Consider the following 15,420-nt stretch of genomic DNA (forward strand, 5'->3'; position numbering starts at 1 on the left):
TAATGTTTGGATACAATATTAAATTGCTCGCGTTGGATTCGCTTCGGTAAAACTTTTTATTATATTAAAGCACACTTAGTATGATATAAAAAGTAATTTCTACCGCAACCGGTAAGAATGTTTTCTTGATAACAAATGTGCAAGTTAAAACAATTGTAACGTAGGAAACACGAGCAGTGCACTTCTCTAGGCGCTTTTCATTATTGGATTCTGAAGAGTACAAATAAAAACATTAGCAGTACCAGAAATGTTATTATGCCTAGAAAACCGATAAAAAAATTCTCCGATTAGTTTTTACCGTTTAGGGAATAATCTTGTGTTTTTTTTATTAATAATTTTGGCTTGGATATAAGTCTTTGAGCCATGTCTTCGTTTAATTATGTTTCTGTAAAATTAAATATAGCTGCCACAAAGAGGATAGGCAGTTTGAGGCGGCGTGCTTGGATTGACTCGGGATACGGGTATTTTAGTTCGAGATTCGTATAATTTCGCGTTTTAATCTTCGATTAAGGCACTATGGTACTATCCTATTCCACTTTAAACAACATTTCACAAAATAATTGAAAGTCAAATTAAAACTACACTTTTCCCTCCAAAATGCCCAGAGCGAATCCAATCTTGTGTGTATGCTTGTCTTTGGACTAGGGATGAGCAACTGAAAAAATAAATCGATATCGATATTTTTTACCAACTAGTAGTAGTACTTTTGTATGGTGCACCAATTACATTGTAGAATGAAGATAAAGGCGGCCATTTGAGGTTACAAGTACAGCGTTTATAAAGATGTGTCCCTCATGTGCTGACGTTACGTTTTCAGCCCTCCGCGTGTGCGCAGCCAGTCATCGCCCGTCGCGCGCCCGGTTCGAACGATTCCAGCAATATTCCTAGCCATAAATAGTTCCGAATAAATCTGTGTAAATCTTCTAATTGTTTTGTACCGCATACTATTTGGCAGTAAACAATAAAAGTGTGACAACAAAATTATAACGGAGTTTTGACTTTACCTGGAATCCCCATAGTGAGCACGTTAAATCCGCGTGGTTAATAGGACCACCCACTTAAGTTTTTAAAGTGGTGACCCCGACGCGACGTTATTATTGTAGGTATATTATGAAGAAAAAACGAAGAAAGAAATAGTGATGAAGTAAGTTAGAACTATATTTCTTATTTTAAACCAAATTACAAAAGATTTTATTCTAAAAATTCCAATAATTACGAATTCAACGTTTTTGTTCAAAGTGATAGAAGGTAATGTGATTTAAGCTTAGATTTAAGTAAAAGTGAAAACATAAATATTGACTCCCGCCGCATAAGACTATTTAAAAAACCCAAATAAGTGAACTAAGTTATATTATATAGTGAAAACATAATGTATTAGAAACACAATGGAAAATATTACTGAGGATCCGGATAATTTAAACGAAGACATGGCTCAAAGAACTTATATCCATGCCAAAACTCTTAAAAAAACCAATTGAATTAGAATGATACGTGAGACTCCTTGTGAGTATAGTGTTCTGTGTATGTGAGTGTGATGTGAGTATAGTGTTCAGTTGAGTGGATTTGATGTGGTGTTTGTATGAGATAAATTTTGTGAATTGTAATCTATAGAAAGAGAAATAATAATGGAAAATGAATAATTATGACATTAATGATTATTTGCCGTCTATATTAAACCCAAGAGGAATAAAAAAACAGCCGGGAGACCTTACATTGACACAAGTGAGCTCAATTGCGTTAAATAACCTGTTTTTTAGTATATTTATTGTTTATAACTGTTTAATGTTGCTTTATCTGGAATAAAATCCAATTTTTTTGGCTTTCATTTGAAGTTTTATGTCAAAATTTATGTAAGTACGGTGGTTATACTATATCTTTCTAATTTGTGGTGGTTATATGAGAATACTGACAAGTAAACTTTTGAAATTTAATTTGAACTAAAGTTACTTTAAAAGTCTATCATCGATTACTTCGATGGGGCCATAACATTTAAAAGAAGACGAAGAAGAAGAAGAAGAAGCATTATACTCCAAGGTCTGAAGCGATAAAGCTTTGTAGGGAGAATATTTTCCTTTACCATATCACACCCTCAATAATAAACTGACCAAATTCGAAAAGTAAATTTTTTCGTGAAATGGACAAAATAGACTAAAAAAAACAAACAATGATCTTTTACACGTAAGATATGTTATTATTATGATAATTGATAATGATACATTATCTCTTAAAAGTTTTAAAATAATTTATCATTTTCAATTATCACAATAACAATTTTGATATGAATAATATTAATTCCAATAACAACATGCTGCTGCTCAACCTCATGCTGTGTGTTTGTATACAAGAAGTATTCAATTGTGTCAAATGTTATGTCCAAAAAAACACACAGATTACATTTTTTTACATTACAAAAATGATTTTAAGTTTACAGTTAATATTTACCTTGTATATAGAGCAAATAATATGAATTGAAAAAAAAAAAATAGGTAATTAATGAGTTTACTGTTTGTATCCGCACTTATAATCTAAGACTGGGGTGTGTATATTCTTAGCACACTTGCTATAGAAATAATTTACTATATTTTTTGAATTAGCAACCATAATTTGTCAAAATAAACAGACAAATATTCAAAATATAGCAATAATGTAAATATTTTTTTACTTGCACATAGTATGTGATCAATTATGTTTTATTTACTTGGTACTTGCGCTGGTGTCCATTGGTTTATTTATTTACCATGGTAATTAGTGAATCTTTTCAGCACACAAGATGGCACTTTTCTTGAAATTTGAATAAAATGTTGTTTTTCCACAAATGTCACTTTAATCCCTTTGTCACGTTAATCCATAATATATACTCCCGGACACATAATTTAAGCCACCTTGCATTTTCAATATTAAATGACAAGAACTATGAGGTAACTTGCAAACTGGTATACTAAACGTGTTTCCATAAGTCATTGAAAATTTTAATTTTAAGAAGCCAAAGAAAACTTTTTCTTCAATTATAACTATGTTTTGATATTCTAGCCTTTTAAGGATAAAAATGCAAGGTGGGGTGGTTCGAATTATGAATCCGGGAGTGCATTTTCTTTTTTAAGCATGTAATAATGTAATTGAGCACAATTATGTCTTTCTACATACCAAACGGTACTATTTTTTATATAGTTGTGATTTATATATATATATATATATTTTATTGCACCGAATAAGATACATCAGAAATATTAGATTAACAGAAAGTGAGCAAAGGTGGACTTATCTCTAAAAGAGATCTCTTCCAGCCAACCCAGGGCAGTGAGAGCTAAGGTTATAAGCGGGCCATAGCATGCAAGAGAAAGTGTGGAAGAAATATTATAAATATAAATAAAGGACATGAATAAAAAAAAATACAGTTACTTGCATAAGCATTGTAATGAATAATAATAAATAGCATCAATATGTAAATAGTGTAATATGTACATACAGGTACAATAAGTAAAAACACAATAAGATGATTACTAAGATAGTTCCGCAAGAAAGTGCGCTTTAAACCTTTTCTTGAAAGAAGTGATAGACGGGCTAGACTGGATATTTTTTGTGTCATTAAAAATAATCTGTTTTGTAAATTCCCAAAAATTTTACATACATATTGACTCAATTTGAAACAAAGACCTATGTGCAAGACTGCTTATTCTCAGAACATTTTACATTTTGTTTGTTGTTCTTCACTGTGTATGTCAGATTGACCACTGTTCAATTTTATAAGATAGGTCTTAGTTTGAATAATGAGCTCATGTACCATCCTTTTTTTGCAGTATAATCACATTAGACTTTGTTCTTCGGATGAGTGAATATCATCATGCCTGTCTCCCACCAGAGAGCCTATACACCTCCACTTGCTACTCTCATGACAAATCTCCCTTGCTTCCTCCACTCCTATCAGTCTCTTCATATATGCCCGTTTATTCTTAGCACTTTTAGCCTTAGCATTTCTTAAGAAAAAAACAATTTAATTTCAAATATCGTCAATTTATTATTCAAGGTGCTATATCTACATGTAATAAGTACCTATAGTTGTGACTTCTAATAATTATGTAGGTATGTATAATGTTGTGTGCCCTATGATGTCTGAGTCTGGTAGCGTATGTCCTTTTCATGGATTAAATACAAGTAAACTGCGTATGTGTTTTTGGCGCTTTGTATCAGTGGCGTAATTCAGCAGTATGTGGGTTGCGGTTTTCGATGAGACGATAGCTTGGATAGTTTTATATTGTGATTTTGTTTATACCTTCATATACATACATTTTCCTTTTATGATAATTACTTTGTAAGCACTAAATAAATCAATAAATAATCATTGATTAAAGACCTCTCCATGCCTACTTTCTTGCCGGATTGTTTGTGAGTTTATACATTATCCATTTCATGTTTTAGTTCCTAATAATTAAGATACTTTTTAGGATAAGCGGAATGATATTGTGCATAGTTATGCAATATTATATATTTTTTCTCAACAGAATTCGATTGTGAGTCGTTGTTCTCTTTCAATAAGAAAGAGAAAGAATAATGTAAAAAATTCACCAAAGAAAGTAAAACAAGTAAGTTCTCTAACATTCTCTACTCTCTTATTTGTGATTTGCAGAGGACTGCAAGCAAGGATTGCTATACTTATATATAGACATTCCACTTTATAAATTTATCCACAACAATAAGTATATAGCAAATAAATTTTGGAATGCAAGTTGTTTTTGTCAATTTTTATTGCATGTTATTTTTCCTTTATTCATTATTTGTTTCTTATTTTAGTCACAAGTTACTAATGTATTAAAATATCTATAGTGTATTTATGTGAGCACTTATAAAGTACAAAAATGAAAGTCCTGTTGGAACCAGGGGATTCACTTTCCCTGCTTCTGAAGATTTTCATCCTGTGGGAAATACTAATATGGGTTTTTTTCTTAAGACAATTTAAATTTTTTTAGTATGCATTTTGATAAGCGAGAGGCATGGTTTTTATTTTGTAGATACTGAAACCGCATTGAATGCTCCTCTGCACTTTGTTATAATCTAAGTTAATTTGCTGCTTAAAGAACTTGCATCTTATTTTAGATCTTCACGCAGAACACTAAAAGAATTGACAAAGAAAACTTTCAAAACGCACAGAACATACAGCCAAATAAAGTACAAAAACAAAAAACCATCGATGAATGCAGCATTGGGTTTTCAGCTATTGAAGACTTAAACTCGGTTAAAAACTACGCAGCGTCTAGTCCCTTCTCTTTTGAAGACCTAGAACATTCCTCAACACAGGACATAGTTGCTTGTGTAAATACAGGAACAAATAAAGAAGATGATCTTAGGAATCGCAACAAATCTTTAATAACGGTTTCTTCTGCTACTGAAATTGATCAAAATTTACTAGACCATAGCAAAAGCACTGTTGTATATGAAGTAAATTCAACACCTGCCATTTCCGTATCCTTTGGAGTCATAAACTGTGATACAGTGAATGTCAGCACAAAGCGTAGCAGTATAAAGAATATCGAAATTTCTCATAAGGATAATATTACCGTAGTTGATTGTGAAATGATAGAAGATTATACTATTAAAGAATTAGAAAGCGATGATGAAGTAAACGAATCTCCAAGCCCACCAAAGAAATTAGCTGTATCTGTCAACTTAGAAATAAAAAAGCAAAAGTCTGAAGAGAACTCAATTCTAATTTTAAATACAGATGCCATCGAAAGGCTGTCTCACGTCATAGTTCAACCACCAAATTACAAATTAGTGAAAAGACAAATTACCGATAGGAGGAAATTCAAAAAGAGCTTTACGAAAACAAGAGGAGTAAAAAATGTGACGTCGGCGCGTTGTGGTCTGAAACAAAGGACTATTGATACTTACTTTATTAGGCATACTGATAGTGCTGTAGTTGTACAGGAGACGCTCGTGGCGCAGAGTGGTCCATGTGGTAATGTGTGTGATGATATGAGCAGAAGGCTAGGTGTGGCGGATACCTTAAAAGGCGAACGCCAATTGAGTCGAAGCTCGTACATATCGAGGAAGGAAGATGGATCGCCGAAACCCAAAACTATCGTTCCAAAAACAGAGTCCGCAAGACCACAGAACAGCAGAAGCCAAACTTCTGAGGTGCAGCGGTTTCACGGTGACACTTCACAGTCGCAGTCTCCGAGAAAGAATGTAGACCCCATGCAGTTCAGCCTATCAGCAAAAATACGTACGAACAGAACAGCGACGACACCGAGAATACCCCATTTTAAGATAATTGCAGGTACATATTGCAATAAAACTTGTATATTTATTCATGTATTCGTTGTACTTTTTGGTTTTACACTTAGGGCATCTTCAAATTAGACACTTATACTAGAGCTGCAGTGGCGCCATTGCGGTGCTGCAGCCCTGGCTCTACTGATTTTCATACAATATTTAGAACCACAGCTGCAGCGCCACAGTCATGCCACTTTCGCAGAATATGAGAATAAAAGCGTCTTATTTGAAGGCCAACATTTCAAAACTTTCAAAATTAAACTCAAACAGAAAAAGTTCGTTTAAAATTCACCCTTCAACATGTACTTTACCATGTTTAATTTAGCTGGGTTCGTAACAAAAAATCTTCCAAATAGATTTTCAACCACTTCACATAAACACTAAACATTTCGTTAATTTCATCACACTTATGACAATTGGGGCAAATTTAACTTTCTCTTTTTCGGTCCAGAGTTAAATACTCTATGAAATAATTATTTTTTAAGGCACCCATTTCGCAGTGGACGCTTTCTCTTACGGCGACATACCGCAGGTGAAGTACTACTTTCTCACCCATTTCCACTCGGACCACTACGCGGGACTCAAGAAAGGGTTCAACAAAGCTTTGTACTGTTCCAAAATTACTGGTGAGTTGTCGAGTTCCTAGATTTTCGTGATTGTTATTGTTATTTTTTGGGCCCAAATCGCGTATATTATATGTTTTTTCAAACAAGCAAACGTTTCGGATCCTTACGTATTTCTGCCGTCAAGCATTACTGCGTACCGGTTTTTAAGGGTAAGCGTGCTGGTGTAAGTACAGATACACGGTACTTGTCAACTTACACATCAGGGTGACGGGCGCAGCGGCAGTGCCTCTCAGATCTTTGCTACTTATAAGCCCTTGAGTGACAGTGCAACTGTTATGGACAGGCGTATTATTTAACACCAGACGCACGACTAGTTCGTCCTGTCACTTGATATTATAAAGAAAGGACCCATTGCACTGATTGAGATTGCAAAGTAATCTACCAGTTATGTCTAATATTAATGCAAACCACACTTTTCACTGTAGCTATTTGCATTAATATTTGACATAACTGGTTGATGACTTTACCATCTTGGTCAGTTGTGAATATGGAACCTGTAAAGGGCTCGAAACGTTAGTTTGTTTGAAAAAAAATATACGTAATATAGATCTGAAAAAATACTTTCATTACCTATACTGCAGAGTTATATGAAATTGACTTGATTGAAAACCTTATCAAGTCGTATTATTATATTTAATTTTCAAGTGACGTAACGAACAAGTTGTGCGCCTGATGGTAAGTTACACGCCTGTCCATAACAGTTGCAGTGCCACTCAGAGCTTCAAAATTGCAAAGATCTGAGAGGCACTGTCACTGCGCCCATCACCCAGACACATAAGTTGACAAGTCCCATGTGCCTGTAATTTCACCAGCACCCTTACCCTTCAAAACCGGAACACTGTAATGCCGACGTTACTGCTTGGCGGCAGAAGTAGGTAAGGTGGCAGTACTTCCCTGGACAAAGTCTTTCACAAGGAGCTCTACTGCTCCTACATTTGTGGATACCAAACAACTTTTTAGAGTAGTGTAGTTAGGTAACTAGCACTCTGTATTTAAAAAAACATGTAAATTTGGTATAGAGTAGTCCGGCTGATTCTAATTGAAATCGATTAGTTCTGTGGGTTACTGCTAAGGTTTTTGAAGGTGGTAAGTAGATTAAGGAAAATATGATGAAGATTAACGTCAGAATGAAGATGTCGTTAACGTAACTGTCAAATAAAGTGAGTTTTTACAATACGAGACGACAAAACTTTATTCATCCTTTAAAAAATGAAAGGTCGCTTGTTAAAAACTGGCATAGGGGAGATTATATCTGTGGCTAGGTACAAGAAGTGCCTAAGTTCCAAGATCATCAGCGATCACTGCAGTTTTTAAAGAGGTATTGCGTTTTTATTATTAGGGTGTCACCACACTTGTTAAAGCGGAATCGACTTAAGCCAGTCAAAAAAAAAACTATGTCCATGTAATATGTTGTACATTTTGCTTCCGCTTGAACCGCCGATGCGAAACGCACGCCTTTTTAACCGATTTAAAAAAAGTATTAGATTCTCAATTCGACTGTATTTTTTCTTTTTTGTGAACTGATTTTGATGATTCATTTTTGTTGGAAAGAGGATTATGTTAGTATTGGTCCCATTTAAATTTGAAGACAATATTCCACCTCTAAGGGTGGCAAGCTAGGGGATGAATCCTTTTTCGTGCTCTTTCCGGTAGCTGATTTCAATAAAATTTAGCAAATAGATGCAAATCCACGAACTTTTGAGGTCGGTTTTTTACTGAGATTATTTTGTTCATATGTATGTCGCTCATATAAAGCTTTTTTGATCGATGACCGTGGTGACTCCTTTACTCTTGTTTTTTTTTTAACAGCTGAACTTTGTGAGTCGCGTCTGGGCGTGAACAGTAGGTACCTCTACGTGTTAAATTTCGACGAGCCGATCGTTCTCGACGGTGTTGAGGTGACTGCTGTGGACGCCAATCAGTAAGTTGCAATTACTTTCTATTCTCAGGCGATAAAGCACACGGCTGTGTGATTCCTGATGGTATTTCTGTAATGTGAAGTGAGCCCAAAAATGACGATTTGAAGTATTTCGACGACACGGAAAATCGGTTTTCCGACATTAAGGGTGCCTTTAATTTTGGTTTTAATTAAGGTTTGTGGTAGTGTGGCTGCTGGTATGGTATTCTGGGTCCTCAATATTAAACATTTTGTACATTGAGACCAGGGGGTGCACTCCCGTTCTCAGTCCGACATCTATCCGAATCAATTGCTGTCATATAAGTAATACTAGACCAAAAAGACTAGAAAAGACCTATGTATGATGCGATGATGCTTCATGCTTGACATTGTATTTTCATTTGGTCGAGTATTATAACAGCAATTATTTCGGATGGATGTCGGACGGAGAACGAAAGTAGACCCCCTGGTGTGATTGTTTGGCATATTTTTATTGTTATTATCCCCAGTTGTCCTGGCGCTATAATGCTCCTGTTTACGCTGAGTAGCGGCAAAACATTGCTGCACACAGGAGACTTCAGGGCTTCGCCCGCAATGGAATCCTACCCTGTCTTCTGGAATAAGGATATAAGTACAATTTACCTTGACACAACGTGAGTTCTTTGTATATACCACTCGATTATAAACTTTTCCAATTGTAATGTAAATAAGACGTAAAGTATATGCAGTGGCAAAGATATTTGCTTTAATAACTTTTTTAAACTAAAAACTATATTTATTACGTATTTACTCTCAAATATAAATAATAACAAAATGCTTAAGTATTATCGCTAAAGTCCTTTCCAATCCTAAAATAGCTTTGTTTGCAAGCGCAGATTGTAGCTATCCGCGTCCCTTTTTTGTTGACCCTATTTTCTTTATGAATACTTTTGTTTGTAATAAAAATACGATCTAGCCCTTTTGGTTGATAAGAATTAGCACGCTACGAGTGGCCATTACTGACCGCCGCTGCTTGCACGCAAAAAGAATCGTAAGGGAGTCACCAAACACCGGACTCGTCTTGCTGCGATTGTATTTAACCATACTTGTCGCGTTAAGCCGATTCACCGTTAACATGACCGTTGTTTGTAAACCAAGATTAGCTGTCGTCGGCATGCGTCCAGACGCGATTTGGCAGAAAGCAGATTCGTTGCCGACCAGTGACGAGACGCGTTCGTGTGAACTGATGTGAAACGCACGTCTTTTTCGCTCTTACGTTCATGGCCATAAAGCTTTTTCAGACAGACTTAATGCGATTCTGCGTTAACAAGTGTGGTGACTCCCTAAGGGCGTGTTTTTATTCGACACGAATTTCATCGCGTGGAGACCGCGTGGCTGCCGCACAGTGACCGTGTGCATTTAACTGTCATTGCAAAATACGCTCTATTTATTTAGCTTTTACGTTTTAACTTAAATGAGCGCCACTTGCGCGCGGGCGAGACTGGCTTGTCTTTGGTCTACGCGGCGACCGCGCGGTTGTATTGTTCCGAGGAATTTAAATGTTGTTGCCTAGTGAATACAATTCAGATTCGCCATTAATGTACGTGAAAACGTGATAACTGGGTGGACACCACGCAGCAGCCGCGCGACAAGTTTCGCATCGTGTAACTGGGCACTAAGAAGTCTGGAAGTACACAGTCGTGACACGCGTGCGCCACTTTTCAGTAGCAATCACTAATTACGCGTGGACTTTCCTGATAGTACCTACCTAATGTCAACATTGCCGTTGCACAAACTAGTTGCTAAATTTATCCCTGTTTGTTGGTAGGTCAATGCCTATGTTTTAATAAGTTAATATGATATATTGCAAAAATTTATATTACATTAAACCTTTACATTTGGGATGTATATTTTTATTCTGATTATCACATTTTATCGTTGTATTCAGTTTGTTCTTTTTTCTTTGTATAATACACTGTAATATTAAGACTATTCTGCTCAATTTAATGCAAGCTGTGTTCTTCCTTAAATTGTTGTGCGTCTAGCTAAACACCTTTATGTAAAATGTAGATGTATCGATGTAACAATTGCTGACGAATCTCAATAAATAAATGAATAAAAAAGAAAGTTATTCTCACTTGTTGCAGCTACTGCAATCCCCGCTACGACTTTCCAACACAAGATCAAAGCCTAGAGATGGCGTTGTACTATCTGCGACAGAAGAAACTCGCATTAGAGAAAGTTGGGAAGAAGTTCTCGTCGGTACTCATTGTGTGCGGCACTTACACTATTGGTGATTACCATATTTTTGGAACCATATAGTTATTTTTGTGTTGGCTCATATTGCAGGGTAAAGACGTTGGTCAGTATCTCGTTTTTGAGCTGCAAGAAACGCTGGCCCCTTATAGAACTTCAGACAGTTTTAGTTAAATTTTATTCCGTCAAATTTGTTTCCTGTTGTACTCCTTGGGTTCTCAAAACAAATATAATAAAAGTCAAAAGTTTTAAAAGTCATAAGTGAGCTAGATGTAAAACCGTTAAAAGATCTGGTAAAACGAAAAAACAAAGAACTTGACTAAAAATTATGGCGTTAGGACGATTTTTTTAGCTTTGTTCCAATCTGTTTTCTGTGAACACGTATAAAAAAAATTTACAAATATTTTCAGGCAAAGAGAAATTTTTCCTTGGCATGGCAAAAAGAGTAGGTTGTGCCGTATGGGCGTGCCCTGAAAAGGACAAAGTTCTACAGATCGTGGAAGGCCACAGCTTCAGCCACGCGCCGTCTCAGGCCTGCCAGCTCCACGTCGTGCCTATGAGGGACCTTACACATGATGTGAGTGTAATAGATTGTATAACAACAGCGAGTAGGACAACTCCCGCCTATTCGGCGCGTAAATGCCTATTTTTTTATTAAGAGTTTTGGCTTGGATACAAGGCCTTTGAGCCATGTCTTCGTTTAATTATCAGGTTCCTCAATAAATATTTTCCATCGTAGTTCTAGTACATCATGTTTTCACTTTCTCTTATATAACTTAATTCCTCTTGTTTGGGTTTTATACCAGAGACGCGGATTGGTATCTTGATTACGGAGTATGACTATGAAATAGAAAAGAAATGCTGAACAATTCTGAAGTTGACTTTTGTTTCAACTACGACAAACACACCAATGAACACGTCTACTATTTGATATTGTGTAAACAGAGCGATCGCTTTAATTCTTTTAGTAGCAGTAGACCTCCTTGTGAAAGAGTTGGTTCAGGGAAGTACTGCCACCTTATCTATTTCTGCCGCTAAGCAGCAATGTGAACATTACTGCTTCGAATTCATTACCGGTTTCGAAGGGCAAGATGCTGGTGAAATTACAGGCACATGGGACTTGTCAACTTATGTCTTTGGGTGTCGGGCGCAGTGGCAGTGCCCCTCTGATCTTTGTGATTTAAAGCTCTGAGTGGCACAGCAACTGTTATGGACAGGCGTATCGCTTACCACCAGCCACACGAGTTGTTCATCCCGTCACTTAGTATTAAAAAAATATATATATACTATGCATGGTGCGTGTGACGACCCGCGCTATGCAACGCAAGTGAACCGCGAGATTATGCGTATGTTTGTGTGCGTTCCTACGCGGTGGGTGTATACACAGACAAGCCGCACTGGTACGTTTGTATGGAGTTATCATACTTGTCTTATTATACCATGCAGAAAGTAGGAATTTTAACATGGAAATTGAAAATAAAAATTTCAGAAACTAAGCAGTTACCTGGAATCCCTGCAGGGCGCGTTCACCGAAGTGGTGGCGTTCAAGCCGAGCGGATGGGAGAATGGGAAAAACTCCACCGTCGAGAAGGAGCCTGTCACCATACATGGTTAGAATATGTAGATGTGATCGCACCTCATATCAGTACAGAGTACTAAAAAACCTGCCTTAAAAGTTCGTGGAATTACATCTATTTGTCAAGTTTTATTGATATCGTTTACAGGAAAGTGCTCGAAACTAGATTCATCCCCTAGTGTGTCACCCTTAGTGATGGAATATTTTCTTCAAATTTAAATGGGACCAATAGATACACAAAGCCACACAAAAAACAGTTTGCATACAAATAATTAATTGACAATTAAAATTCAAATAAATACGAAGTATGTGGTAAGGTCTGTGTTGCAGCGTCATGCCAACACGGGACTTTACTCAGCATATGCTGCAGTAACATACCACAGCGATGGGTTTCAGTCAGCCCGTAGAGCTCGACAATAATGAGTTAACCTCTTTCCAACAAAAAAAGAATCGTCAAAATGTCGAAGTTGTCGCGTAACATACAAATAAAAGGGTCTAATTGAGAATCTCCTCCTTTTTTGAAATCGTTTAAAAATGGCTTATGACTCCTTTATTGTTACAGGCATACCGTACAGCGAGCATTCTAGTTTCTGGGAGATGATCCGGTTCGTTAAATTCCTCAAGCCCCAGCAAGTCGTGCCCACGGTAGATATTTCGGGCGGACCCAGATCTGTTCAGGTAAAGTTTTATAATGAGCAAACTAATAAAATCTCGTACTCTATAAGATTTTTTCATATTTTTCGTATCTAAACTGCGTATATTTGTTTTTTCAAGCAAACCAACGTTTAGAACCCTTTACAGGTTCCATCGTCACGGTTGACAGTCAGCCACCGTTTGTGACGTTGGCTTGTTTAATAATACAAATATAGGTTCATTTCCTATATATAACAATCGGGAAAACCTAAGAACTCTATAGAATTATAATATTTATTTATTGAATATCATGATATTTTAATATTATGATATTATTTTTTTGGGAAATACTTCACTAGTTTGTTATTTATTAGTTTATTATTATTGATACAAAAATCAAACAATATAAAGAAAAATCTCTGAAATTTGATCTACTGTGTTGCCATGCGAGGGCTACCGCTCTTAAATGAGTGAAGAAACTTAATAAATTTCTCACGGCAAAACAAGCTGTTTAAACTCAATACAAACTTGTAACAATGTTATCCGTTAGTTTAGTTAATGTCCGAGTGTCATGGTGGTTTTCTATTAAAAATTTGCAGGCATACTTCCCATGTCCGCTGGTGATGAAGGAGGAGGGGCAACAGAGTCGGGTGACGGACTATTTCAGCATACAAAGTCGACAGCAAGCCTCCGCTGTCACTTGAGTTTAAGGTTAGTGTATACGCAAATCTCCCATTTTGTAATTTATACCTTTGTGTAAGATTGCAATGATTACTGCAACCAAGCAATATCTATTTATTTAAGGGCTTTGGTCATTAAAACCAAAAAAGTCGTTAAAAGCAAAAACAACACAAATCTGTAACAATTTTGTAACGTCTGCCGTATCGATCTGTAGCTCAGTTGGCAGAGCGGTTGCCCTATTCAAACGTAGGTTCGGGTACTGGCAGATGAAAGGAATTTTTCTTTGTATTTACAATTATAACAAATACGTTATTATTCAATGCTGATAGGTATCTGTTTTAAGTCCTCGCCTCTCCTATGATTATTATTTTGGATATCTAATTAATATTTTCAGGGACTCGGTCTCAAGAATCGGCAAATATAATAATGATTTTTTTTGACTAATTTTGGCGAAATGTAACTAAGTGACAAAAAAAGCCATTCAATCGGAGGCATGGTAAAAAATATTCCCGGTCGTCCTACCGGTCGGAGGACAGGGAAAAACCGTTACGGCTTGGCCACGCCCGCTAGGGAAACCCTGTATTGCCGGGTGCCACGGATACACACATAGGTAGACAACCACAAATCCCACCCCTCACATCACGAGAGAAATAAATGTAGGCCATATAAATATTTCTTCAGGCCCGGGAATCGAACCCGGGACCTCATGCGTGTTAACCGTCCGGCCACGACGGCAGCCTAGCGAAACTGGCGCCTCTTTGCGTTGAAAGTATATTATTATATTTATATATTTTAAATACGAGAGAAGGAATCCACAATTGAATAAAGAGCGGTATAAATATGGCAAGTACTGTAACTTTACGAAGAAGACAGGAAATATCCAGACAAGTTTCTGACTACACGCGAATGACTACAAACTTTTGATTATATTTTTTAACACGTAGATGTATGTACATTTGAAATACCATGAAATCCAGAAGAGTTGTCATCAATTCAGAAATATTCCGCTTCGAATAATATATTTTGTTTCTGCGACCAACGCTGAGTGCGTCATTCGCTCTGAGCCGTGACATCTCGTTCGTTCGCATGCACATTTCTTCAATTCCGAAAACTTCTTGTTTTGGATATATAATTTTAAATTTGTTTTCTTCAGTGATATCAGCTATTTTTCCTTGTTTCAGATAATGGCTGTTTAGTGTAATATTATCAAATGATTTTCCGACGTGACTGTGATGTATTTTTGATTTTATTATATTTAGCGTTGTAATGATATTTATCATGTTTATCAAATGTTGTTCGGTTTATAATAAAAAAATTGTTAAATGACTTTGTGCATTTTATTTCTAACTTTATACAACACGACTGAGTAAATTTTTTGTTCACATGAGTTGTTAACTTAAATAACATTTTCACTAAATTATACATTGGATCAAGTGATTTTGACAAACATGTTATTCTAACTACATATCTAAACAGATGGAACAGTTTCTTTATAATATAAT

General features: G+C 36.1%; 1 protein-coding gene across 1 annotated transcript; it reads left to right on the forward strand.

Annotated features, from left to right (window-relative positions):
* Positions 1-1,632: 1,632 nt before the first annotated feature.
* LOC113225916 lies at positions 1,633-15,240 on the forward strand. Its single transcript, XM_026458383.1, has 12 exons — positions 1,633-1,722; positions 4,500-4,580; positions 5,092-6,274; positions 6,756-6,896; positions 8,706-8,817; positions 9,303-9,446; positions 10,920-11,065; positions 11,439-11,605; positions 12,518-12,638; positions 13,167-13,282; positions 13,837-13,948; positions 15,100-15,240. Exons 1-11 carry the CDS (start codon positions 1,633-1,635, stop codon positions 13,939-13,941), a joined length of 2,406 nt encoding a protein of 801 aa, XP_026314168.1. The 3' UTR covers positions 13,942-13,948; positions 15,100-15,240.
* Positions 15,241-15,420: the final 180 nt, after the last annotated feature.

The sequence above is a fragment of the Hyposmocoma kahamanoa genome, unplaced genomic scaffold (assembly GCF_003589595.1).
Source record: "Hyposmocoma kahamanoa isolate Upper Pololo Valley unplaced genomic scaffold, ASM358959v1 180, whole genome shotgun sequence".
Taxonomy (NCBI): Eukaryota; Metazoa; Arthropoda; class Insecta; order Lepidoptera; family Cosmopterigidae; genus Hyposmocoma; species Hyposmocoma kahamanoa.

Coding starts and splice junctions, on each gene's coding strand:
- LOC113225916 (XM_026458383.1), top strand. CDS start 1,633: ATGAATAATTATGACATTAATGATTATTTGCCGTCTATATTAAACCCA. Junction 4,581..5,091: donor CACCAAAGAAAGTAAAACAA/GTAAGTTCTCTA, acceptor ATCTTATTTTAG/ATCTTCACGCAGAACACTAA. Junction 12,639..13,166: donor GGAGCCTGTCACCATACATG/GTTAGAATATGT, acceptor TTATTGTTACAG/GCATACCGTACAGCGAGCAT.